The sequence below is a fragment of the Eschscholzia californica genome, unplaced genomic scaffold (assembly GCF_041429995.1).
Source record: "Eschscholzia californica isolate CP2 unplaced genomic scaffold, dmEscCali1.0.p SCAF_4, whole genome shotgun sequence".
In the NCBI taxonomy this organism is placed as follows: domain Eukaryota; kingdom Viridiplantae; phylum Streptophyta; class Magnoliopsida; order Ranunculales; family Papaveraceae; genus Eschscholzia; species Eschscholzia californica.
Genome location: NW_028238461.1, coordinates 49,729,028 through 49,756,654, shown reverse-complemented (window position 1 = coordinate 49,756,654; position 27,627 = coordinate 49,729,028). Strand labels below are relative to the sequence as shown.

Below are 27,627 nucleotides of genomic sequence, written 5' to 3'. Positions count from 1 at the left end.
TTCCTTCTCGTCTACTGTTTAGTTTCTGGAATGTCCGTACAGTTCTACCGCTGTCCGTACAATCTTTTGGTTTCGGGTACAACTTTAAAGTTTGTTTTAACATTTTCTAAAATGTCTGAACACATGGTACATGTTAAAAGTAGTTTTATCATGTGTTAACACATTTGTTTCATAGCTATTGAACTAGCAGTTAGACCAACATTTGATAGAATGATTAGACATTGCTTCAACATTTGATAGAATGTTCAGAAATTGCTTCTTGGACCACGTGATTATACCACATATTCGAAACAATCAGTATAATGTTATCCATCATTTTCACATAAACTCACACATTACGTATACTTCTACGACATTCTCCATGATAACCAAACATTCCAACGCATGTAAAAACATTATGCTCGGTGTTTAGACATTACACTAGATGTTCACACATTTGTTAACATTTTAATACAATTGATGATACCTTTCATAACATTTTATTCAATTTTGCAGTATGGAAACTGAAAGGTCACTTTCTACATCTCAAAATAATGAGAAGAAGTTAGTATGTGACTCATGGGGCGACGTATTTACGGAGATTGGGCAAATATTCCCCGGTGGTGTCAAAGCTTTTCGAGACGCTCTTGGTCGATATACCATTGCAACCAAGAACAACTACAAATATATCAAGAATGAACCAGGTCGTGTCACTGCCGTTTGTTCCAAACCCGGATGTAATTGGAGAGTGCACGGGGTTGCACCATTGGGATGTAAATCCGTTTTTTTGTTGAAAGAGTACGAACCGAATCACTCTTGTCTCGATGTTGTTCTCAAACCTGCGGATCCCAAGTTGTCTAGTAAACTTGTTGGCAGCCTAATGAATGAAGACATTAGAAGACACCCAAATTGGAGTACTGCTGAAGTTAAAGAAAAGTTTCAAGACGATTACGGTGTTGAGTTGACCTATTATTTTTCTTACGGTGGTAAGAAGGTAGCCATGGACAAAGTATTTGGGCAGGAGGGTGATTCCTACGCAAAGTTGAAGTGGTACGTAGATGCTTTGGAGAGAACTAATCCCAATAGCCTAATTGATTTGCAAATCGAACCCACTACCAACAGATTTGTCCGAGTTTTTATTGCCCTTCACGCATCTATCCTTGGGTTTCAACACTGTCGCCCTGTGATCTATATTGATGGAACATTCGCCAAAACTCGTTTTAATGGCTGCATTTTGGCTGCGGTTACCAAGGACGGAAACGACGGTATGTTTTCATTTTCACATCACATGTTAACATTCTAGTGTTCCTGCTAACACGTGACAAAATGTTAGATCATGATCATTATTGACGAGACATAGATAAAGATGCGGCGTAATTTATTGAAGTCATACCTCATTCCCAAATATGGTTTTACATTTCCAACAATGCTTATGCACTTTTGATTCATGCATCAACAGAACTAATTTTGTATTTCATTTTTTTTTGTTAGGTCTTTTCCCCATTGCTTACGCAGTTGTGGACATTGAGAATGATCAGAATTGGGATTGGTTTTTGCAAAATTTGAAATTAGCAGTAGATCCGATCAAACGTTACACCTTTATTTCGGACAGACATGCTGGAATTCTAAAAGGCGTGAAGAACGTTTTTCCCACCGCTCATCACTCATTCTGTGCTTGGCACTTACGATGTAATCTGAACTTGAGGATACGTAACGGGGCGCGCCAGTCACGTTATTTTCAGAGTCTTATGTTTACGGCGGCACGGGCATTACCCGAGAGCGAGTATCACGCAACCATTGAACAAATGGTTGAGATGGGTGGAACCAATGTCGAGAGGTTTTTCCAATCCCTTAATCCGGAATCATGGGCAGATTCCTTTTTCCCAGGGGATAGGTATTTTGTTTTCTCTTTTTCAGTTATTTTTTAACATTAATCATATCTTTCTGTTATGAATGGACATTTGTTCATGTGTTCCGTCAGGCATATACATGTTTATACATTTCGCGTAATGTTTTCACACGACACGATGTTTTACAAGCATCCCATTTAATGTTTTTTCACAGGTATGGCGCCATCTCTTCCCAACTGTCTGAGAGCTTCAACAACATGGTCAAGAAAGCCCGCGTGCTCCCTATTACAGCATTGTTGGATGCCATAAGACAGAAGATTATGAACAAGATGCGAAAGCATAGAGACGCTTCTATTGGATGGAATACATTTCTTTGCCCATCCATTAACTTGGAGCAACAAGCGAAATACAAAGTTGCGGAGACTTGGAGATACGTCGAGGCAGCCCCACTTGTTTATGAAGTATATTCTACTCCACGCCATTCCGTAAATCTTGGTACTCTCACATGCTCTTATCGGCGTTGGCAAGTAGATTCTCTTCCGTGTCAACATGCAATGTTATGCATCAACAAGACTCGTGGTGATAGTACATGTTTTTTCGATCCGGTCTGGACCGTGGAGGCTTACAGGAACACATACCAACATTGTGTTTACCCCGTTCCAAATTTTGACGAACCATATACTTTTGATCCATTAACCAAGACTCTTCCTCCACTAGTTAGAAGGGCACCAGGCAGACCACGTACAACAAGGTTGCAGAGTTCCGGAGATGTTACCAGGAGGAAAAGAATATGTCGCAGGTGCAACCAACCCGCTTATCACAACAGTGCGACATGTCGAGCCCAACTGTAGTCTCATTTTACTAAATGTTATAACATTCACCGATATGTCCCAACATGTAACAGAGTGTTGTTACATTGTGCTCAATGTTTAGTAAAATCTTTTGGTCTTTAGTACATATATTTTTGTCTAGTGAATATGTGATAACATTCTACAAAATGTTCAGTGAATGAATTACTACATGTCTAGCTATTATTTACAATGTGTCCACATTATGAAGTTTAGTGAATACATTCTAGACAATGAAGGTTCAGTATTACATATTTCCCGAGACATTTGTCCATATGTCCAACCATTAAGAGGAATGTTCTAACATGTCTGTGTATGTTCTTTCCTGAAACAAACTTTAAGGGGACAAGGCATGTCACACATGATGTTGAAGAAAAATAATAATATATTCAAATTTACTTCCTTTAGTTTTAACATAAATATCCCATCCAAAATCATTGTATGTCGTTAACCTCACAAAATAATTTACAAACCATCATTGTTTTTAATCTAATCAAGAATGAAGTGGTTTCGGGTTTAGCGAACATAACCCGTTACCTCAACAACTACTTCATTTTTTATTAAAAGATCTTTCACCAAACAAAAAAATATTCACGGCAACCACACTTTCAACATCGGCCCATCCTCCAAGATATTGTGTTCTCCTTCAATATATTGTGCGTGATCTTAGCCCTCTTCCTTTGTGCCTGGGAGACCCAATCTGGGTTTTTTGTACGCTGTTTGGGTCCAGTAGTCATGCAGTCTTGGACTAGCTCTTCAATTTTCAAAATAACAAATAGACCGCAATCCGGACTGTTCAAGACACAAATGGAATGTTAAAGCATAACCAATAATGTTTCTACATTCCCACACAAAAAAGAAACATTATATTAAATGACGTGTTTTTTTATCAAATGTATGAAAACATAAAATGCTTTTGTTAAACATTTCGCGAAATGTTTTAACATTTTCATACTAATTAAAGCATGCATCTTAATGTTGGGAACAAATAAAGTTTGAAAACACTTACTTTTCTCCCTGAGTTGGGAATTCTGGCTCCCCAAGAACATCAGCATATCTTTGTTGGGTTCCATACATTGTGAATCCCACTTCTTCCATTACATCCTCAATATATGCCGCGTACTCCCGGGCATTTTCGTAACACTCCTTCGCATTCTTCTTATCAAATGACATTGAGTCATAATGGGTCCACCGATGGAGAAATACATTATAAACCAATAGTGTCCAGTGCCCCCCATGGCAGATAGGTGCACACACAAATAAGATCTCCGGTTTCCCAGCATTATTACTCAACGTACGGTTGAGCATTCTTTCGATAGAAGGTTGGTTGACCTCGGACTTGATCATCGTCTGTAGAACATACACAAAGTTATTAAAATGTTCACTCATATAAAAGATGATGATAGGAAAACATTCTAATCACTAAACTCACATAGATTTCTGATGGTAGACATAGGACACTCTTTTCTTTCAAATCCTCTTGATTAGTGACGAACGAACTCGCCCAGTTAATAACTTGTGAGTCGCACTCCAGATTCATCATCAACATATCTAGCTGCTTCCCACAAATGTCGTTGATCCCATTACTGAACCAGACTTTCGTGCTGCAACATTTGAAACAACAAGTGTCACAGTAATGTGCAAACATAACTGTAAATGTTATGACATTTGTGATAATGCATGGACATTACAGTAAGCAGATATAAATGCATAAACACAAACTGTTTTGTGCAAACATAACTGTAAATGCATGAACATTACAGTAACTTTCTCGTACCTTTTGTCACCCTTCCTGATGAATTCTTCCAACAGGCCCTTTTCTTCTTCCTTCAACTTCTTCCACACCGGGCTTCTTTTCCAGTTACCTAGCTTCTGGCCTTCCTCCTCTGCTGCTGACCTTCCACCTCCCAACTCTACAATTTCATCTACATTAATTGGTTTTTTCTTCTCGAGTTGCTTTCCTTTCTCGGTCATGGTTCGGGTTCTTGGCTGTGTTTTAACCCTCTTAACCAAAGAGTTTGGTTTGTTTTTATCTTTCTTTTCCACAACTTCAGCCGTTTCAACCTTTGGCTTATCTACAAAATCGTCTTCAGAAGAACTTTTGTTCTCCACGATCTCATAGTTCTCATATACTTTTGCCACTTCGCAAACCTCTGAAAAGAAAGCTGAAGGCCAAGTCAGCTGAAGGTCAACTTCTTCCGTCTCATTTTCACCTACATTCAAAAAACTTGGAAAATGCTTTTCACCTGTTCCCACCACCACACGTTTAACTAGTCAACATTCGATAGAAAACCAAATCTTAACATAAATTATTATCCAATTATCGATCAATATATATAAACGTTAGCACGTATGTTCAAACATTTTACGTATTTATGTTGGAGAAGAACACTTACTTGTTTGTTTCTTATTTATTACTTAGCCGACCAGTCTATTGTCGTTCGTTCGTGGTAAAAGAAAGTCTTCAATTGTCGTGGTAAAAGACATCGTGGGAGTACGATAGAACTCTTTTACTTACCGTTTATCAAAAAACTTGTAACGATGGCCGAACAATTTATGTTCATACCAATCATCTGACAAGTAAGTAAGAATTTCAGAGAAGATAGATAGATTGCACACAAGTTAATACGTTGCTTCAAAAAAATAAACTAGAAATAAAACCAACTTTAATCTAAACAAAGACAATATTCATTACTTTTTATAACAGTATCTCAAATGTTGAAGCATTCTGGTATTTGCTCCAACATTTCCAAATTCAAATCAAGCAAAGACAGGAATGTCAACATAAGTAAAGATTTGCGTGATCATTTACTCACTTGACCCAGCACCTTGGCTCACTTTCTGCTCCTGGTTTTGGCCCTCTCCGGAAGATTGACCCCTTACCGACTCATCAGAAATTGCCTTCTTACCCTTATTGTCGTCTATTGCTGCTCCTTCAGTTTGGGCTTCGGCATCACTTTCTTTTTCGATGCTGGGTTCTACGTTTACTTGTTCCTGATTTTCTGGGGCTATTTCCTGCTCCACTATCTTCTCTCCACCATCTCCACTCTCCACCTCTTGTCTAACCTCCCCACCCTCCACCTCCTCTCCAACAGTCACCAACTCTCTACCAACCTCCCCTCTAACATCCACCTCCCCTCCTACACCAAAATCAAATTCCAATACATCATCTTTCTCTCCTCTCTCTCTCTTCATCCTCTCCAACTCCTCTTTTAATACTTCTCTCTCTCTCTTAACAATCTCACTCTCTCTCTTAACCATCTCAGACTCTCTCTTAACCAACAATATTTCTTCTCTCAACCTCTCCACTTCCTCTTTCAACTTTTCTACTTCCTCCTCATTGATCTCCTCCACCACCCTCTCCGTGAACTTCAACAACTCTTCCTCTTCCACAGACTCCGCCACCAACTCCACCTTCACCTACAAGAAGGGATACATAAGGTTATTATCTCAACACCTCTTAAAAAAACACATGCACTTACTTAAATGTTCCAACATTCTTGCAAATGTTCCAACATTTGCTAAAATGTCACTCAGACATCAGTTATGTTAGAACATTAGTTTAAATAACCGAGACATTATAAGAAATGTTAAAACAAATTACCTGCTCTTCTGTAATGCTTTCCAGCTCTTCTTCCAGTCCTTTAAGGAAGAATGGCTCGATCATCCATCGAGCTATTCTAGGACTGACCCCTACTTCTCCAACCAGGTCCTCATGGATCCTGGTGTGCATGCAATACCAGTACTGCAAAGAAATTAAACACTATTAGGTCAGTACTGTTTTTCTTTATCACCATAAGAAATGTAAACACATTTTATAATATGCACAAACATTCTCCAAAATGTTTCAGCATTACAGAAGCCCCAAAATAATGATGAAACATTTTAAAGAATGTCAGAGCACACTAGTTTGACTTTTATCACTATAAGAAATTATGAAACATTTAAGTGCATGGTTATGAATACTTACGGGGAGAAGAGTCAGGCATCCTGAAGCTTTTGCCGGGTCTTCCGAGTGCTTGTTTATTCTCTCCATCATGTAGGAGTGAATAGCTCACGCCCATGAAACTCTTTTCATCATTCTCTCCGTTTGGAGATTGTGATAAAAACTCCCGACAACCGAGGAGCCGGCAGCTGAAGCAAACAGGAATGTGGCTGCCATGTACATAATCCATAGTTTCAAGAACTCAATGGCCGGAGCCTTTGTTCTTGCAGCCACATGCAAAGCCTTTTCGATGCTGGGACCCCCAAAAGATGCAGCCTTTCCCTCAACAATACAGTCTTTGAAATACTTGCTCAAAAACTGGTCCTTAGCCACATCTATGGTGACATTGGTTGGGAATGCATCATATATTTGTCCTTCCATTGGGACTCCCAACAGCAAAGCAACATCTCCGGGAGTGAACTTAATCAACTTCCCTCCGATGTTGAAGGCTTGGCTCTGTTTGTCATAGCAGTACAGAAGATCATAGATGGCTTTGTTCGGCTTCTCCATCACATTCTCTGTTCGGAAACTAAAACTGGTCACTGCCTTAAATAAGGCCCCGAATGGTGAAGAAAGCAACATCTCCTTTTGCTCTTCAGTAATATATAACTGCAATTCCCGCGCCACCCTGAAAACTGCTTTGAAGTTACATTTGTAATTGAAAGCAGCTTTCTTCTTCTGCTCTTTAGCCTCTGTTGGTTTTGGTTGAGGCTCCACCTTGTCCACTCTCGCCTTTGAAGTAAACCCACGGTGCTTCATAGAAACAATAACAGAAACAATAACAGAAATGTCAGGGCATTCAACAAAATGTTCAACAGTAAACTTAATGCTCCATCACAATAAGTAATGACAGATCATTGTTTAATGTGTCTACACAATAAGCATAGGCCTCTACACAATAATGACAGATCAATAACTGAAGCAACATTTTACAGAATGTTAACACACTAACAAATATGCATAACAATTATAAAAAATGTAAGAACACAAACATTATTGTCAGAACATTGTAAAAACTGTTTATACAATAACACACCTTTGCTTGTTCGGGGCTGGCAACTTTCTTGCCTTTTTTGCTCGGCCCCGCATTTGATGCCTCTTCAGCAGGTCTCTTCCTGGGGCTAGCCCTCACAGGAGTCTGTTTTTTCTTATCAACAACCTCTCCTTTCTTTGTGTTAGTTTTAGCCATCTTTGGGATTGTCTGCAAAAGTTCATATGTTTCAAACAAACACAAAGACAAACAAAAGCAGAATGTATCTACACAACCAAAATGTATAAACATATACTAGTTTTTTTTTTCACAGCCATGAATGTTAAAGAAAAAACATTCTGTTAATCAACAACCCATAAATCTTGATCAACTGACTAAATTTCTCCACAGAAACATAAATGTTAAAACAACTCTAACCTAGACACTTGATGTAGTATCATAAACACCCAAATGACCTTTATGTGTAGATGCATGCTTTCGAAATCACTAACAACTATCAAAATGTCTGAACATAATCCAAAATTTCCTCAACACAACCCACAATGATAAACCAAATCATGCACTTCATAAACAAAGACAGACCCCCAAAAAACCAAGACAAAGTACTAAATGTCTCCACACAAACCTAACTTTCGGATCACAACCGTAAATGTTAAAACAAAACTAATCTAAACAACCAAAATGGTTCCGAAATCACAAAACAAAACAACCAAAATGTTTTATCACAAACTTTAGAGCAACTTAACCCTAAAACTTTTTCGAAAAACAACCCAAAATGATTTATCACAGACTATAGATCAGACTACTAAACTTGAAATAACAAACCCTAATTGTTTGAAAACACCCCCAAATTTTCCCACAACCCTAAAAATGTACCAACAAACAAAGATCTGAAACAAAAAACCCCCAAAAATGTTCCTACAATCCAATCGATTTACCAACAACAGAGAGACGAGAGAGAACAGGGACGTACCTGTGTTTGAAAGAGAGAGAAATCGAGAGAGAAGCACCGGTTTTGTTCTAAGTGAGCGAAATAGAGAGAAAGATGAGTAGATCCGGTTGCTTAAATAAGTTTGGTTGGTAACGTTTGGAATTAAACAAGCGTTAATGGCTAGGGCTTGTTTCGCTTGAAAAAGAGAAAGAGTGAATAGAGAGATGGACCGGTTTAGTTTGGAGAGGATACAGAGGAGAGATAGAGAGGAGATGGTTGAATGAAGAGAGAGAGAGATTGAAATGGTTGTGTCTGATCGGGTTTGAATGAGGAGAGAGGAGAGATGGAGACGGTGAGAAATCGTTTGAATGAAGAGAGAGAGATGCAGTGGGTTTGTGTGGATGGGAATGAAAGAGAGCCTGGTCACTCTCGGGTGAAGTGAAGAGAGAGGGTTGTGTCTGACGGCTATCAAGTCAGACGTCAGGGAGGGGAAGATGGGAGGCTTTTGGGCGGGAAATGTGTGAGGGATAAGAGAGGGAACAATTTCTTTTGGAGGGATAGAGAGGTAATCTAACATTTTGGGTTTTTTTTTAAATATAAATCCCTATTGGGTTGGATTTCCTATTTGGGCTGTGTTTTTGGGCCTTAGATTTATCCTCTCTATTTCTTTTTTGTTTTGGAAGACGATACGATCTACTAAGTCGTGGTATTTGACATTTGATATATCATGGATGTGATAAGCTCGATAACCGCCCACTCAAACACTAACAAGACCGGGCCTATAACCCAACAAGACAATGGCCTGAAGCCCAACAACATTATTTATACTTTAATAATCTCAATCCAAATAACAAAGTTTCCACCTTCTTTGGGATTCGAACTTGGAGCTTCTAGGGCTTTCTGGAGTTTATGTCAACACCTTGGAGCCACTTGGGCTACCAACTATTGACTTTCTTGCTAATTTGAGTAAGTCACAATTTAACTCTCCTCGATAACAGCAGCCGTGATGCAATGTCCGACCACTATCCCGGTTCAAACTCGACTGGGGTATGTGGCGGATTGGGATTTAGAGAGAAAGTACTTGACTTTCTCTCTCTAAATCTCAGTCGGACATATCCCCGTCGAGATTGAACCGGGATAGTGATCGGGCACTTGATCATTTTCCCTCAATAATTATAATCTTATAGTATTTAAAAAATTCGTCTCTCTTTGTTGAACATTGTAGACAAACCCTAAAATTAGTTGAAAAACCAATTCGTAATAATTGTCATAGATTTTTTTTGTTGGGTTTTAATGAGTTTTGGTAATTTTAAATCCATATATTTCAATTATTCAAATGAATGTCTGCATTACATTTCAAAACGTCTGTGAAATTGTGTAAAATCAGTAGGCTTCGTTGTATATAACTCTGAAGGATATAATAACGGAAAGAAAATGCAACATAATTTAACCACAAGAATGATATACTTAAGAAGATAAACTATCTATTTAGTGGTATTAATTTGTTATCATATCGTGTGTTCTTTTATTAATTGAAGTTCGAAGATCAAGTCTAGATAAGTCTGATATATTATAAGAAAAATATTTGACTAGTCCTACTAGACATAATGTTTCAGAATTTCTGTAGTGGTAGATAGATAAGATAAGTAAAGAGTAGTATGTTATTTGAGCTTTTAGATCTTTTCCAACTAGAATTCTTAGCTGATTCTTTCTTCCCTTTCTTCAGAAATTTCCTGCTATTCCTTTCTTGCTTTTTGAAGATATATACATTGTAAGAGCAATGATTATAACATGTTCAGATCGGTAGATTGAGATTATTCTTGCTTTACAAAATTAAAGGACAATATTTATATTTCACTACAACCAATTATTTATGAGTTAATTCCTATATGGCCCCCTACTTTGTGACCGGCTTTCTTTATGGCCCTCTTTTTTCGTAAATTCAAATATGGCCCCCTATTTTCAAGTAAATGTCATTACTACCCTTCTTAATTTTAAATTTAAAACATTTAAAAAAGATTATTTCCACCTCACCCCTCTCTCTCTCTCCACCTCATCTCTCTCTACAACTCACCCCTCTCTTTCTCTCCAATTCACCTCTCTCTCTTTCCAACTGACCTCTCTCTCTTCTAACTCACCTCTCTCTCTCTCTCCAACTCACCTTTAAGGTCGTCGGCCGGAAAATTTTCCAGCCGGCGACCTTAATCGGAGAAGATGAAGGTGAGTTGGAGAGAGAGAGAGAGGTGAGTTGGAAGAGAGAGAGGTGGGTTGGAAAGAGAGAGAGGTGAATTGGAGAGAGAGAGGGGTGAGTTGTAGAGAGATGAGGTGGAGAGAGAGAGGGGTGAGGTGGAAATAATCTTTTTTAAATGTTTTAAATTTAAAATTAAGAAGGGTAGTAATGACATTTACTTGAAAATAGAGGGCCATGTTTGAATTTACGAAAAAAAGAGGGTCATAAAAGAATCTGATCACAAAGTAGGGGGCCATATAGGAATTAACTCATTATTTATTCACATCCTTATAATTTATTTTTTCTAAACTTTGTCGTTTTGTGTGACTTATCCCGTAAAAATCTAGGTGGATGATGACTTAGATCCCAGTGGTGAGACAACAATTTAACCATTCGGTTGATGTTGATAATGAAGTTAATTTTGACAAAATAGTTTTTGTATTTTTTTATTTAATATTCATCCTCATGAACAGATTTTGCGACTATTGGTACTAGAAAGATCAAAGATCTAGTTTGATTAATAACTACTTGGAAAAATTGGTATCACTGAAATACAGTTTTATCAATTACCATAGTTATTTTTTATAAAAAACATAATGAATATGAAAGAGATTTCAGTTTGATGAGCGATTATTAGTAATCTATCACGTGTTGTATTAATGGAACGAATGGAGGTAGTAAGGAGATTAACTTTGACTTGTTACTAGTACAAATACAAAATGTTAGAACTCATTATTTAATTCCAAAAAGGGTTTTTTAAGTTTATCCTCCCAATGCTAATCAGTAGTTGGATTTACCCTCCTCAATAATCAGTAATTGAGTTTATCCCTTAGCTTACAACTTTTGTTAAAGACGCTGTTATGTCAGTCGGGGTTAATGTGAACAATACGAGTAATCCAAGACAACTGCGCGATGATTTCCACTATGTTAAGCAAACAAGTTTACACAAGAGATTCGTGAGATTGTGCTGCTGATATCTCTTTAGGGTTTAGTTTATATAGCCACTAAACCATAATCCCACCGCCTCACTGACTCTCTACAACCGACTATCTCTACAACCGACATTATACACGGATGACACTAATCACCGACATAAGCCTAGCTTCCGCATTCCAGCTCTGTCTCGGAGTCTAGCTCTGCCTCACAGCCCTGCTTCGCATACCAGCATTGTCTCAGTAATCAGTTCCGCTAACGGGTCCAAAATTCAACAGGTTGACGGGTCGTAAACCAGGTTCGATACCAATTCATATTCGAGTCACTTCTAACAGACGTTAAGCCATCGTTTGACATGTTGGAAAAAAAATATAACCACCAAGTGTAATGATTGAGTAATGTAATTTTAATATTTTAATTTAGTGTTTGATTTAGTCAAGAATATGATTCGTAAAGATTTATTTTGTCTTTAATTTATCTAATTTATTATTCAATCTTTTACGTCAAATATGACCCTGGTATGTTGCCTAATATAGTAAGTCTAAGGAGGTAAACTTTATTAACAATTATTGAAAGGAGTAATCAGTCACCAATGAAATGGTAAAACTAGAAAAAAAAAACTACCAAAACTGAACCTACCCATTGATAATTGAACCCAACACAATAAAAGCAAGGTTTTAAACTTGCTCAAGATAATGTGACTAAAACTTCATGGCATCCTATACGTATCAAGATAACCTATTAATGGGCAATTATTATGTACATATTTAAAAAATTTATCGTATGGAAGTTATGACACTATGTATTCATCAATAAAACGTACTGGTAGTAGTTGTGATAAGGTGATATTGTCAATAAAACGTATTAATTGATAACATGATCTTGTCAACTGTTTTGTCATCTCATTGGCCATTCCCTGTCTTAAATGTCATTCTATGATTTTTCATGACTATTACAAATTCCCAAATAATTGGCAGGTCTAACACCTCTCACTATGTGTCTTGGTAGCAAACGCCAACAGTTTCACTATGCGCGTTGATTGACAGTTATCGTGTTCATTCAAATTCATGATATGTTGCATATTACATTCACGATGTACCAATATCATTTAAATTTAGTGACTCTTGTAGTCTAATCTTAAAAAAATACATTTCAATGTAGTGAAATACTTATTTCTTTATTTAACCGAGTTATTACATGATGTAACAAATGTTTTAGAAAAGTTAAGAAATTCTATGAAGAGTCGTGTCTGGGGGGCGGGCAGGGCCCCCACCTCAAACAGGTCCATTTCTGATGAAGACCAAAATTTAGTTATATATAAATTACATCCTATCATAATGCAAGAATAGGCAACTAGCTCTATTGGTGGAGTTTGAGCATTTTCATACTAGAGACTAGAGATTTGGGTTCCAAACCTGTGGCGTCAATTCCTTATTTTTTTCCTTTTTCTTTTTATAGTTTTATTTTATGAGGTGAGAGGATTCCTGTGAAATCACATCTTTAGTTATGCTCACTAAAAGTCTTTCTTTTAAGTTAGTATTGCTCACTAAAAGTCTTTGATCGACCGGTGGTCATGTTTAATAAGTTGCAAATTGATTATTTAATATAATTTTATTTTAAGATCCAAATATTCTATGAAAAATTATAACTTTATTATGTTATTTGTAGTTATTATAATCTAAGATAGAATAAATAAATTCTCTTGCTCACTAGTAATTTTGGTTTCTTAGTTTCCATTTCTTACAAAACTGAAATTTTAAAATGAAAAAAATTCTCCTGTGACTATGTTTCTCAAAACACAATGGGAATCATCTATTACATCTACTCATAAACCATCTTGCATTTGGTTAAATCTTTAGCTCACAATTTTTTTCTTGTAGGAAAGGTCCATAATCAAATTTCGCACAGGACTCTCAAATTTTCAGCCACGGCTCTGATTCGATGCATCGCCAAATAGTTTTGATGATAAAAAAGTTAATTAAATCCCCTCAAAAGAAAAAAAATGAAGATACAAGAATGGGGATATAAGTGTTAAAGATTGAGTGTCCCGTTGGAGATGCTATTAAGATCCAAAGTAAGTAGTAACTAGTAAGGCCACGTGGCACCTAACCGTATGTCGCATTTTTCAAACGCCAATATATCATTAATTAGAAATAATGGAGAAGCAAACAAAAGCTCTTTATTTGGGTAATTGATGGGCTGGGTAATTTGGGTAATTTGACATGAACTAACGGATGGACTGATACGCTAATATCAATAATAATCCTTTTAAACATATTTTCTAGCACGTGGATATTCGTTCAAAGGTTATTTTATTTCGTTTGGGTTCGCACGTCCTATCGCTATTGGGGCCCCTCATAAACCAATAATTGACAATTGTTCTTCTTTTTCATAAATCAAATAATGAAATGTTTGATCATCTTTAACATGTTATCATTCGATATGATAATAAACATGTGATTTGTATGGAGCCTAGTCTTGCCAAAGAAGGATGACTATTAATGTAGAAAATCAACCTGTTCTCATTATAGTACTGGACAATCACAGTTACAGTCCAACTCCTTCGGCCCAGGTTAAGGGGCACCTATAAATCTCCCTTTTAAGTTTTGGGCCATACTGAAGGCCCAATAAAATATTAGAGGCCAGTCAGTGGATGGATGAGTCCCTAATTTCGATAAAACTTGAGGGTGTGATTCAAATTTCGATGATCTTGGATCTTGAAGGAGTTGGGGAAGGAAAGGGAATCGGACTCTTCAGTGGAACTTTTATCCAATCCCTAATTCTTCTCTCTATATTTTGTAAGATTTCTCTCCATTCTTATTTTGTTTCTAGGGTTTGGTTTTATGTATGCTCGAGACTGATTCCATTAGATTGTTTAACTCTTCATTTCATTGATTTATCAGTATATCAGTTACCTTGATTATGCCCTTTTCTTGACCGATTTAAGTTCAAGATTTGCCTGATCATTAGGATAAAATATAAATTTATTGATTTAGCCAGTAATTGAAGTTGGTTACAGTGATACATGTTATATGAATTCATAGGTGGAGTCTAGGGTATCTATTTCAGTAGTATTTGCTGGTTAAATTCTAGGGTTTCATTAATGTTTCGTATACGTTCAATTGGTGAAATCATATAATTTTGGGTCATTGAAAATTTTGAACTATTCCATTTTATGCACAAACTTTGAGTTGTTTCAAGCAAATTTGAAAGATTCCGATGTCATCAATTAGTTCATTGATATTTCTAATGCTCTCTGATTTCTTCTTACATTGTATGAAATAGTTCATTTTTATTTTAAAGATCGTGAAGTGTACGAATATGTTTCATGTCGATGAGATGGAATTCTATACTGGACCCTGGGCGAACTTCTTTCTGTTTTATTTTTTTAACTTGTTGACTTCTCTTGCAATTTCTAGTTAAAGAAGATCAATGGATCCTTCTGAGCTAAGGTATTTGGAGGATGATGACACTCCAACAATGAAGACGATCAAGGGTGCTACTATGGGTTTAGTTACAGGAACTATTTGGGGAACAATTGTAGCTACTTGGTACGATGTGCCGCGTGTAGAAAGAAGTGTTGCTCTTCCAGGCCTAATGAGGACCTTGAAAATGATGAGCAACCATGGCCTGACTTTTGCCGCAATTGGAGGGGTTTATATAGGTGTCGAGCAGTTAGTTCAGAATTTCCGAACGAAGAGGGATTTTGTTAATGGTGCAGTTGGAGGATTTGCTGCTGGTGCTTCTGTTATAGGTTTCAAAGGTATGGTTTCCCGTGCCTCTTTTCTTCTCAAGTTACTGGTTTACAGTAAATCAAGAGAAAACCATAAACAAATGCTCAATAGGCTAAAGAATAGAAAACCAGTATGCCAAGTATATGTTTGCCGGAGTTTATAGAATAGGAATTTGTTTTTGATTGTTTGATTAATCAAAAATTTGGTTATTCGTATAAACTGAAACTTGCGTACTCGGAGACTAATTTACTTTGTGTTTGAAGTAGTTAACAACTTAACGTTTATCAAAGTATTCGCCTTATTATCAGCAGGATGGCTTATCATTGATTTGATAAATTACCTTTCTTAAGTTACTGTTCTAGGCTTAGAACATGAAGAGTTAGTTGGCATTGTTACCAAGGAAGGAGTCAAGGATATTAGTATATTTTGGAAGTAAATGTAGATAATTTGTAGTTGATTTTGGGAAATAATATTTGGGAAAAAGAGAATCCTGCAGAAAACTTTCCTTATTAGTCTAAACAATATATAGTCAAGTATTGCCGGTACTATTGGCCATATCAATATCGCTTTTGAGTGGGTAATTGGTATGTTGTATTTGTTAGTAACATATAGCTGATATATTGTGATGTCATTTCCACTTAGGGAAGAAATAAATAAGCATGTAGATAAGAGGTATGATTAAATGCCCATGTAGATAAGAGGTATGATTAATGGCCATATCAATATCGCTTTGGGACACTAATTCAGCTGATGGTTGTGCAACAAGTACAGGAGTAGAAACGTGCAGACTGCGAAAAACAAAACTCGTGATTAGATGTATGGGATTTTTGCAAGATAATCTGCCTTAGATAAAAAACATAGTTAAAAATTTTCTGTAATTCGGACCTAAATTGGATCACTTTCCAATTCTAATCCCCAACATTCACCTAGCCTAGAAATATCTTATTCTATGTCTGATGGGCTTCTCTTTATATTTTACGATCTACTGTTAAATGATCTGAATTGTGATTTTTTTTTTTTCAAATTTTGCAGCTAGGAGCATCCCAACAGCTCTATCTGCTGGGGCTGCTTTGGCTTTCACTTCTGCAATTTTAGATGTCGGTGGTCAGACGACAAGAATCGACAATGGCAAGGAGTACGCTGCCTACACCACAGAGAAGAGACCTTCCCTACCTTGAACTCGACATAACAGGCAGTAATAGTGGTTTGTTTTTCTTTTTGCGTGTTTTGGATGTGGCCATGTATTTTTGTTCAGAGGTGTAATCAAACTCTGGTATCTTTTTTGTTTCCTTTTCCTTCCTCAATAGCACACAAGGATCATAGAAATAAAATTTTTGTTTCTCATTTTATTGATGAATGTGGGAGTATCGTCATTTGGAATGTAAACAGTTTATGATTATACATGAATCCTAAGAATTAACATTTTTCAAGTAGCCACAAAAAAAAAACAGAAGAAATTTTAGAGAGACGAAGTTCCAACAAGAAAATTGGAAGTTTCTTCGATTAAAAGAGTTGCTGCAAATCATTACAACAACCGAAAATTGGAGTGATGTCTATTCTTTTCCTAAATAATCTAGGGTTGGCCTTCAAATACTAAAACAAATCATATCCCAAACAATCCCAAAATTGTAGTGGTGTACTAATTTTAGAGCCGGTTCCTATTTGATGTCAAAGTAGCTAGACTGGTGGTTCCAATTTTTGGGTATAATTCCGAATTCTGAAAAATGTAGAACCGGAACAGGTGAAAGAAAATCAATTTCGGAATTCCAATTCCATTTGGGGTGCCGTATTAATTGTGGACCTCGATATTCTGAATCTCTATCAAATTATATCCCCCCCAAACTCTGACTTGTTTGTTCTTTAAATCATCCAATAAATTAGGGTTTCCCGAGAAAGAGAAGTAAAAAAAAAAGCAAGGGAAGGACAAAATGCCTCTGAAGATGGTAGATGCTACGATTGCAAACTTTGGTAAGGTTTTCGACAAGTTTGTAGAGGATGCACCTAAGCATCAAGTGAATCTCATCCTATTCTTGGCTGATAAAGATCCTTCTACTAATCTCAGCTGGTGCCCTGGTTAGCACTCCTACTTTCTCTCTATCTCTCTCTTTATGTTTATCTAGGTTTGATTTTCTTTATAGATTAAAAGAAGAAACAAACCCTTGATTAAATTTTAATGATGTTTTGGGGGGGCAGATTGTGTGAGAGCAGAACCAGTAATATACAAGAAACTAGAAGAAACATCAATTGATGTAGCACTTTTGAATGCTTATGTTGGGGATAGACCCACATGGAGGACACCAAATAATCCATTGAGAATTGATTCAAGGTTCAATCTCAAAGGAGTTCCAACACTTGTTCGTTGGGAAAATGGTGCTGTTACTTCTCGTCTTGAAGATTATGAAGCTCATATTGAATCCAAAATTGACTCCATTATTTCTTCTGCCTAATCATCTTTACTATTAGTACTAGTATTTTCTCTTTTAAGAGATATGTGATTGTGGGAATACTGGTTGGTTTACAAGTCGTACCATAACTTCATAATGAATAATAAAATCCTCCTATGTTACTACTAGACATTGTTGTTTGTTTTCTCATTGTTATGGTATTTGCTTACATCATTTGACATTTTGGTTGTAAGATTAGGTTCTTCTGGGTGGACTCCCACTTGAACGGCACGAGAGAACCCTTTCGATTTCTCTCCCACGTGACTAAACATATGAGAGGAGAGAGAAATAATAGTTTCTCTCACATGCGGTTCAAGTAGGAATCCTAAGAGATGGGTTGAGTATACTTTTTTATATACATCTCTCACATGAGATTGCGACATTTTGTGAGTGTGACTTTTTGTTGACTGCCTTTGGTAAGAGTTGATTGTTGTCTAGATGGGACAACTTGTGTACATATGGGTTGCCTTAGAAATCTCTACTTGAATTGATAAAAAGTTTTGAACCTTGAAATAAGGGTTACCCTTGCACCTCCCCCGAGCTACCCTAAAATGAAAATAGTGGATGGAGAAGGGGTTGCTAGATGCCTTGAAGGACACTTTGGCATATAAGATTTTCTTTCTTGACTTGGATTTAAACTTTATAATATGGACTTTCGTGTTCTTTCATTTTAGGCAACCACGCGTATTGATATAAATATGCGAAAGAGTTCGGGTTAGAATCAAAAGTTCCGAAAATTGATTAATCAAATGTAGACATTGATAAAGGTTATCTTTTCTGGATAATCACAATCAAAAGAACTTCAAAGAAAGAACATGAAAATCCTACTTTTCTAATACAAACGAGGCGTACTCTTCTCCAATCTCAAGCTTTGTTAACTCGAATTTTCTGTCCTTCCAATAGCTGCAACAAACACCCAACATCAGAATTCAGAAACTGCAACTATTATCGACTAGCTGAAACTTCTAGCATTTTCACAGCACAAAGTTATATTTTAAAAGAGTTTCACTTTTAACATTGAAATGTCACCAATAGTAGTTACAACCAGGGGGACAAGGCCAAATTTGATACTGCAACTTCAAATTCTCTTGATGTTCGAATGATCATATGAATCAGTATAGGGTCACTTGTGAGAATTTCTTTTGCAGAAAACGAAAAAGCAAATGGGTACTGTTACAAGATGGTATGGGAATTGAACTAGCAAGGTACATGAAGTGATTCTAGGGACAAAGTTATAACCTTTTTAACATTCTGCCAACATGTTACATAAGTACATTTTGAATTGTAGACAAAATACGATATCTTAAATTGTTTTTGTTCGAAAAGTTATTGTTGTTTCTCGACAGTTCCATTAGAGAAAATCTTGTTACTAGAACTTGTAAACATAAACAAATCCAAAAATCTTCGCCACTAAGTGGTTCATACGTACTAATAGCAGGTTAAGTTTATATTCAAACTGAATAGATGGAGTAAAAGACTTACAGCATTGTTACACGATGAAATGGCAGCTTCAACATCCTCCTCCGATGAGAAAGAAACAAACCCAAAACCAGTAGACTTGGAGGTTCCAGGCGTTGTTGACACTTTCGCACTAAGAACCTTACCTTTTTCAGAGAAAAAGTTAGTGAGAACATCGGAAGTTACCGTCTTTGCAAGATTACCCACATAAACCTTGTATGGGCTATCAATAAATTTGGACTCCTCAGATTGGACAGGCAAACCGAGAGTCTGCAAAGGTTTCTCTGTTACATTTACTTTGATTGTTCGTCCTCCAATTTCCTGTCATAATTGCAGAGAGATTCACTTGTTAGTCTCTCTCTAAAAAAAATACCAACCAAATGTTTGATTACTAATAATAATCGGAATCATAATTTATAGTTCACAAATAACATTATTGTAGCTTACTGATTCATTTAACTTTTCGATAGCTGCATTTACATCCTCTTCAGTTTTCATAGTAACAAATGCAAACCGGCGGCTTCTTCCGGAGTACTTGTCATACATGACCTGTCAAAATGTGCAAGCCCAGTCACATTAGAAGTTTGAGTGCTCTCAAAGGCCGACTTTGAATTCTATATAAATAAAAAAAGATCCATATATCTAAACCAAGAAATTATGCCCATCAGTTATGACTTATAGATACACGGATGATATGATATAATCCCTCTTCTCACCCATATAATCCCCCAAACTCATTGCAGGTTAAAAGCATGGGAGCTTATTGAGAATAGAAGAATGATTTAACGAGCTCAACCTCAAACTATGAGCTCAAGTTAAATATGCCATAGATTTTCACGTGATATTGCTACATGTTAAAACATCCTACGTTATCTTCTGAAAACCGACAGTATATTAGCTGATATTGAAACTATAATGTTTGAGCTCGGGCTAATTCAGTCATGGCTCTTTAGAATTTCGGAACATAAACATAACGTCCTTGTATTTAACATGGATTGAGGACTAAATGGATTATGGCAATGGCTTAGAAGAGTCATCAGTCCTCATAATCTCATATAATCATATTCACCTGAATCTCAGCAAGGGGAAACACATATATTGATAGTTGCCATCAGATTTGGTTTTTGACAAATAATATTGGAAATCGCTAAAATGGGTAACTAATGGTATGAGGTAATAGTTACACAAACCCCATTTCATGAAAAGTTCATCCTAATTAATCTATTGACATAACTTTCTTCCATTCATGGCTGCCAAAATCTGATAACACACAAGGTTTGAAGAAGAGGGATTTCAAAACTATAATCAATTCTCATCTACTCAAATGATGTATAAACCCTTACCTTAAAACAGTAAATGCAGAAAATAAAACACAGTAATGAGAAGAAAAATCAAAACTTGATACCTCAACTTTCTCAACAGCTCCATGCTCTTCAAATATCTTTTGAAGTTCATCGTTTTTAACAGTTCTCGGAATATTCCCAACATACAATCTTCTTGCTGCCTCAGACGACGTATCTTGAGTAGATACAACAGCTGTTTCTTCAGCTACAGCAGAGACTCTAAGGCACACTCTAGGGTTTACAGAAGACAAAGATGAAGAAGAACAGAATCCATGAGGGAATCGAACGGTAGTTGATTTGGGAAGTTGAATTGATGATTTTGAAGCTTGAACTTGAACTCTGACGGATTTCGTGGGTTGTTGAAGAAGATTTGAAGCTAACAAGGATGAAATTGCTGCCATAATTGAAGAATTTAGGGTTTTTGTTTTAAGAGATTCTAGGGTTTAGCATAATGGAAGAGTGTGGTGGAGAAGGGGTTCAATTTTATCTACCTAAGAAGCAGATAAAAGGGATTTGATTTTCCGAAGTAGATAGCAGTTAGCTTGTGTGCGCCGGGTGCGTAATGCGCACTTACCTCTTTTTTTAGCGGGAAATTTTGGTGCGTGCTTCGGTGCTTATATTAATAAGGACATAAACGTAAATATAAAGAATTTACTTTCATTTTCAGAAGAGGGACTAAAATCATAAACCCTAAAAAAAACATCTGAAACTTTCCTCCCGCCATTAATTCCAAAACTCGAAATAATTCATCATCGAGAATCGAGTTCTTCTCGTAAGTCGTAATTAACGTTCATCTTCAACTGATCTTTCTTTTTCTGGAAATTTGATACTTGGAGGAGCTCGGCTATGGATACTGGTGGTAGCAGCGAAAGTCCGATTGAGACGAAGAAAGGAAAATCAAAGACTCCGAGAAAACCTAAAGATAGCGTTCTAAAACAAAGTTTGATTCCTTCTTTACTAGTCAAATTCGTTCTCATTTGATATTTATTAGGGCATTTCATTGATTTGTTTTGGCTTTTATTTTTTATGTAGAATCTCCGGCTGAATTTTTTGCTGAGAATAAGAACATTGCCGGATTTGATAATGTGAGTATTCATTCTTTTCTGATCGAACATCATCGTAAATAATGTAGTTTTAGTTTCTTGCTTTTGATGATTTGATTTGGTTCTGAATTTTAGCCTGGGAAAAGTCTTTACACGACTGTTAGAGAATTAGTTGAGAATTCGCTTGATTCAGCAGAATCCATCTCTGAACTTCCTATAATTGAAGTAACAATGTGAGTTCTTGTATATATATATTCTTAGATAACATGCATTTTCTACTTGTCTTCAAATGGTATATGATATAGTGGATGAATTTTGCTTCAACAGTGAAGAGATTGGGAAAGCCAAGTTTAATTCTATGATTGGTCTTGTTGATCGAGAACGTGTTGATGAAGCGTTATATGATGGTTTTGAGACTGCTAAGGCTCGTGAGGTTCGTTAAAAATGTTGATTCTGGTTACAAAATATTCTTAGTTGATCCCAGTTAATGGGTGCTCTCTTTGCATGTCCTTCACAACTGTTGACTCATGGTGTGGGTTTTGTCACCTATCACAAATTCTTTTTGGGTTATCACATTAGATCTTCTAGTTTTTTTTTTTCTTTAATATCTAGCTGCATTTTCTCACTTTCTTGTAGAAACGCCTTGCCAAGGAAGTTAAAGATCAGGAAACTCAAGCGAAAAATGCTGCCCTTGGGAAGAAGGTTAAAGAGCCTACACCTCTTAAAGGAATAAAGGGGCGAGGTGAAGCCTCATTTTTTAGGGTCACTTGTAAGGTGGGTGATCTATTGTCTATGCCGGAATCGTAGAAAGAAATTTAAAATATTATCGATATGTTTAGTTCTCTTATTGGTGGTAGACTGTTTTGATGTAGGATAATGGAAGAGGAATGGCCCATGATGACATCCCAAATATGTTTGGAAGAGGTTTCTGATAGGCTTACTAGATCCATTTATCATTTGGCAATGTTTTATTCATCAAGGGTTTGCGCATTACAGTTTCTTTTCTACATTATATTAGGAGTTTCTTGATTAGTCATATTTGGTATCTTGCTTTGATATGTTATAATGTATTTTTGGTTCTCGTGCAGTGCTGTCCGGAACAAAGTATGGATTGAAGCAGACCCGTGGAAAATTTGGACTTGGTGCAAAGATGGTAAGTTGCAATCTTTACCATTTTCATGCCTGTCAACTGCAGCTAAGTCTTTTATCACCACTACTACACGATATCTTTGATGTTCCAATGTTTAATCAGAACTTCTTGACAGTCTGTTTTAGTTTTGATGAAAGATGGTCAGATAGTTTCACTTTCCAGTGATCCTTACTCCACCTTCCCTACCCTATCTGGGTAGACATTCGCTAAGCATGGTACCCTGCAATCAGCATTAGACTATATGTCACATATTTGAAAAATGTTCATATTGTTTCACTTGCCAGTGATCCTTTCTCCAGCTTCCCCAGGCCATCTGGGTAGGCATTCGCTAAGCATGGTACCCTGCAATCAGCATTAGACAATATGTCAAAAATTTGAATTGACAATTTGACATATTATCATTTTTTTTGTTGTATGTGACTATGTGTACATATTAACAAACTCAGGAGCAACTTGAACATTCACAGTCATTGTCTATTCAGAGATATTAACTTATGCAATTGTGTCATCCTATTTTGTTGATGGCAGAGATTTGACAGATACTTATCTGATGCAGGCTTTGATATGGTCCAAAATGAGTACAGGACTACCTATAGAGATTTCATCATCAATGAATGGGCAAAACTATACTTCATTTTGCAGGCTGGATATTGATATTCATCGGTATAATATCATATCTGTATTAAGATTGACTTTTTCTTTTCCCCATTTCCTGCAGAGGATGTATAAATTATAGTATTACAAGAAGTTCTTTTGCCTTGGTTTTATTATAGTTAACTGCAATTGAAATTATACTCCATTTGCTCAGGAACATTCCACATGTACATTTACATGAGAAACAAGAGAACAAAGATCAGTGGCATGGAGCGGAATTACAAGTAGTTATCGAGGGAAACTGGACAACATACCGTGTAAGTGGTGTTTTCACACAGAATGCCCGTGTGTTTATGGAACCTTTAACTCTAGTAGCTATCCAGTGTACAATATACATTGACATGTTAATATGTATGATACACGGATAAATTTTATTGGGGAACTTCTTAGTGAGAAAGTACGTAGTTATACGTTGGAGTTGGACATAAAGTCCTAAACTTTATTTTGTTACCTTGTGTAGTCCAAGATACTGCATTACATGCGTCAGATGGCTGTGATTACCCCATACGCTCAGTTTCTCTTTAAATTTGTCTCTGATGTGGCAGAGTGAGTATCCTATTATAGTTTCCTGATTGTAAAAGTTTGTCCCAAGTGTCTGCTATTGTTTTTCCAACTTGTTCTTTTGGTGCAGTAAAAATGTTACTATAAGTTTTGCACGAAGGACAGATGTAATGCCTCCAATTCCTCTTGAGACAAAGCACCATCCTTCTGCTGTCGATTTACTACTTATCAAACGACTTATCACAGAGACTTCAAAGCCAAGCCTTTTGCAGTTTCTTCAGCATGAATTTGTAAATATAAATAAATCCTTTGCTGAGCGTTTAATTGGTATGTATTCCTATCCAGATCTTTTTGCGATTTAATGATTCTTGTATTGAAGATAATTTAAAGAGGTGGTAGCTTTTTACTAGATAAGATATCATCGATAGACGATAGTAGGACTTTCCTCAAACAGCTCTAACAGTTACATCTATAGTGATTAGATTTAGACTAAACATAGTTCCATTCTGTTAAATAGGAGAAATGGGACCGGATTTTAGCCCTAAGATGGATGTCAAATCTCTCTCATCCCAGCAAATTGTCCGTATTCATCAGTTGTTTCGTCAGGCGAAATTTGATGATCCTAGTGGTGATGTAAGTCATGTTTTCTGTTTCTTGTTCTTTTGTTTGTTTTGAATTTTTGTTCACCTTTTTGTCCCTTGTGTTGTGTGTCACCTTTTACGTGTTTTGATTGTTTTCACTCTTTCCTTAACATATATGTTTTCACAAATATGTGGTTCAGTTTACTGCTCTCTTTTTTAACTATTTTCTTCGTGGGATGTCACAGTGTCTTAGTCCTGCTGGAGTATACAATCTCCGCCTAGGAATCATTAAGGAGCTGCATCCTGACATGGTTGCCACTTATTCAGGCAGGTTTGTATCTAATACTTCGTTTCCAAGCTTTAAACTTATTAATACATATTTTACACTCGAAGTTGCTTTTAATAAATCTATGAGACAATTGGGGGTAGACGTAATTATTTTTGGCTACTCTCTGAACTCAGTCCTCAGGTTTTTGAAGGTCATCCATTCATTGTTGAAGCTGGTGTTAGCTTAGGTGGGAAAGATGTTAAGCAGGTAAGTTATATCTGCTTTGTGTGATTGTTTTCCTCGCCGTTAACTAGGGAATGGCATAGCATTCCTATATTTTGGTAGGTTCCGGTATTAGATGGTTCAAAGATAAAATACGAATGCTATTAGAGTTTTAAATTATTTTTTGCTCTACCGCCGGCTAATTGACCTTTTAGTGTTAATGGTAATTTGTAGGGTCTGAATATTTTCCGGTTTGCAAACCGGATCCCACTTCTTTTCGAACAAGGTGCTGATGTTGTCACGAGGACTGCCATGAAGAGGATCAGGTAAGAAACATGAAATATTTTTTATTTATCTCATCTAGCAAGTAGTTTTATATTGGGAAAGCGAGATACTAAAGTTCTTAGCACAAAATTCTCATTGTGCATCATTGGCTAGTTGGAATAACTATAAGATCAACCAAACACAAGATAAGATTGGTGTGTTTGTGAGCATCGTAAGCACTAAAATCCCATTCAAGGGAACTGGGAAGGAGTATATTGGAGATGATATTAGTGAGATTGCGTCTGCTGTCAAGGTGGGTGTCTTTTCACTCAACGAAATCTAAAAATCTGAAGAACAGACACTCCACTAACCACATTTTTTTTTGTTTCAGTCTGCAATTCAGCAGTGTTGTGTTCAATTAAAGTCCAAAATAGTGAAGAAAATTCAGGCTCGCGAGCAACAAGAGAGAAAGCGGAACTTAACCAAGTACTTCTGCGGCCCTTTATCTTTTGTGAAGCACTAATTGTTAATTGTTTTGGGTAGATTATATCATATAATTTGCAAACCAAAATCCTTCTACACTAACACAGCTTATGCTTGTGTTTCTTATTAATCTGAGTTGTGAAATCTGATTTAGATTGTGTTAAATCTCCTTTCGAAAACAACAGTCCTAAAAAAAGTTACAAACTCTTACCAAATGACTTTCAAATAATAAGTTTCTATTTTTATACCTTAAGGAAGCAATCCATACTCAGGCCAAATTTATTTCTTTTCCTGCCTTATCGCTACGTCTTTCCTTTTCAATTGCACAACCCTTATTGTATTTTGTCGATCTCAAGGTACATATCTGATGTAACGGGAGCCATATACGATGTGTTAAAAGAAATGGCTCAACAAAATGCATCAAAGAAGAAACGTTATGAGGGTCCAGATGCTGAAATGCTAAAGAAAGTATCAGATCGCCTGATAACAAAGCAGACGCTACACGAAAAACTTGCAAAGCACGTTGAACAGGTAATATCATGAATCCCTGCTTCTTTAGTTTCTCCTATTACCTGAAGACTTAGAACAACAACTTACGACTAACTTATTACATTATGAATTGTTCAGATAAACTATTCAACTCAATTGATTATGTTACCAACTTGTATTAACATGCTACGGTAGGAGTATGATTTTGTTACCCGCTTATAACTTTAGTGAAAGAAACCCGGACATCCTATTGCTCTCTCTCTCTCTCTCTCTCTCTCTCTAGTAAACGGCAAACTGGGTTGCGGGTCATGTTCAGTTCAAATGTTTATGTGCAGACCATTAGCGGTTTTTTTTTCAGATAGAACACGAGTGAAAATATCGTACTCATGACTTCATCAGAGTATAGCTCGTACCCTACAACAGATAAAGACCACAACAATCTGATTTGTCTGTTGTTTTTTTTATGTTATCGTTACAAATTATTATCTCATTACCAGTGTCTTTCATCTTTCTTTTCGCTGGCACTTTTCCCTTCGAATGTCATTCATCTGGCTTAAATGTTCTAATTAACATCTTTGGGATCGATTATATAGGTCGATTATGAGATGGCAATGGACTACGCTACACAGAGTGGAGTTAGCGAGGAACCGCGAGAAGCAATTTATATACAAGCACTGGAAAGTTCAGACAACTTCATCGATTTACAGAATTCCGTTTGTGTCTTCAGGCTCTTCCAGTAGGTAATCTACATCTTCTTCTGGACTCCATTGTTATTTAATGATTCTTGTATTGAAGATAAATATAAAGAGGTGCTAGCTTTTTACTGACTCAAATTGTTTTGTATGCTTTGTACTTCTGTAATAAATCTTCTTCTTCTGGACTCCATTGTTTTGTTGACTCAAATTTCTAGTTAGTAAAGGATTAGTCTATAACAGTAGATAAGTTAAAGAAAGAAATGTATCCAAAATTACTGGTTCTCATTAGCATTAAGCCCACAAACAATTACAAAAGATGAGTCAGATAGTGGTGCTTGTTTCAACAACAAGAGAGAGAGAGAGAGAGAGAGAGAGAGAGTTCCAAACCATTACAAATCTACTTTCAACAACAAAATAAAAAAGGGTTATTTCCCAAATGGCCCCCAACTTTGTGACCAGCTTCCTGCCTGGCCCCCTACTTTAGCAATAATTCCCGTATGGCCCCCTTTTTCCGTTATCTTTAACATCCCGTTACTCTCTCTCCTCCATCT

The 27,627-nt window shown here is 36.5% G+C and overlaps 6 protein-coding genes across 7 annotated transcripts; 4 read left to right on the top strand and 2 right to left on the bottom strand.

The window, feature by feature from the left end:
• Window positions 1-816: 816 nt before the first annotated feature.
• Window positions 817-1,907, top strand: LOC147545675 (uncharacterized). Its single transcript, XM_086635848.1, has 2 exons — window positions 817-1,244; window positions 1,471-1,907. The coding sequence occupies exons 1-2, from the start codon at window positions 860-862 to the stop codon at window positions 1,905-1,907; spliced, it is 822 nt and encodes a 273-aa protein (XP_086491974.1). The 5' UTR covers window positions 817-859.
• Window positions 1,908-5,328: 3,421 nt separating this feature from the next.
• On the bottom strand, window positions 5,329-9,253 carry LOC147545674 (uncharacterized). Of its 2 annotated transcripts, XM_086632174.1 has the most exons (5): window positions 8,627-9,253; window positions 7,699-7,863; window positions 6,648-7,415; window positions 6,282-6,422; window positions 5,329-6,097 (listed from the first exon to the last, which is right to left on the bottom strand). In XM_086632174.1, the coding sequence occupies exons 3-5, from the start codon at window positions 6,714-6,716 to the stop codon at window positions 5,486-5,488; spliced, it is 822 nt and encodes a 273-aa protein (XP_086488300.1). In that variant the 5' UTR covers window positions 6,717-7,415; window positions 7,699-7,863; window positions 8,627-9,253; the 3' UTR covers window positions 5,329-5,485. The 2 variants fall into 2 exon arrangements, 1 of the variants encoding a protein (XP_086488300.1); XR_015223046.1 differs by lacking the exon at window positions 8,627-9,253 and having other exon boundaries at window positions 7,699-7,857.
• A 5,021-nt stretch (window positions 9,254-14,274) lies between these two features.
• Window positions 14,275-16,830, top strand: LOC147545673 (outer envelope pore protein 16-3, chloroplastic/mitochondrial-like). The gene is made up of 3 exons (XM_086632172.1): window positions 14,275-14,545; window positions 15,167-15,510; window positions 16,514-16,830. The coding sequence occupies exons 2-3, from the start codon at window positions 15,180-15,182 to the stop codon at window positions 16,657-16,659; spliced, it is 477 nt and encodes a 158-aa protein (XP_086488298.1). The 5' UTR covers window positions 14,275-14,545; window positions 15,167-15,179; the 3' UTR covers window positions 16,660-16,830.
• Window positions 16,831-17,334: 504 nt separating this feature from the next.
• On the top strand, window positions 17,335-18,053 carry LOC147545672 (Thioredoxin superfamily protein). Its single transcript, XM_086632173.1, has 2 exons — window positions 17,335-17,554; window positions 17,675-18,053. The coding sequence occupies exons 1-2, from the start codon at window positions 17,410-17,412 to the stop codon at window positions 17,926-17,928; spliced, it is 399 nt and encodes a 132-aa protein (XP_086488299.1). The 5' UTR covers window positions 17,335-17,409; the 3' UTR covers window positions 17,929-18,053.
• Window positions 18,054-18,640: 587 nt separating this feature from the next.
• Window positions 18,641-21,316, bottom strand: PSRP2 (RNA-binding (RRM/RBD/RNP motifs) family protein). Its single transcript, XM_086632171.1, has 4 exons — window positions 20,789-21,316; window positions 19,831-19,932; window positions 19,408-19,704; window positions 18,641-18,828 (listed from the first exon to the last, which is right to left on the bottom strand). The coding sequence occupies exons 1-4, from the start codon at window positions 21,125-21,127 to the stop codon at window positions 18,790-18,792; spliced, it is 777 nt and encodes a 258-aa protein (XP_086488297.1). The 5' UTR covers window positions 21,128-21,316; the 3' UTR covers window positions 18,641-18,789.
• Window positions 21,227-27,264, top strand: TOP6B (topoisomerase 6 subunit B). Its single transcript, XM_086632170.1, has 19 exons — window positions 21,227-21,666; window positions 21,759-21,811; window positions 21,905-22,002; window positions 22,097-22,202; window positions 22,406-22,543; window positions 22,642-22,693; window positions 22,858-22,922; window positions 23,476-23,582; window positions 23,728-23,830; window positions 24,034-24,119; window positions 24,205-24,401; window positions 24,592-24,707; window positions 24,901-24,986; window positions 25,118-25,190; window positions 25,380-25,471; window positions 25,584-25,722; window positions 25,801-25,895; window positions 26,249-26,423; window positions 26,975-27,264. The coding sequence occupies exons 1-19, from the start codon at window positions 21,573-21,575 to the stop codon at window positions 27,119-27,121; spliced, it is 2,022 nt and encodes a 673-aa protein (XP_086488296.1). The 5' UTR covers window positions 21,227-21,572; the 3' UTR covers window positions 27,122-27,264.
• The last annotated feature ends 363 nt before the right edge of the window (window positions 27,265-27,627 follow it).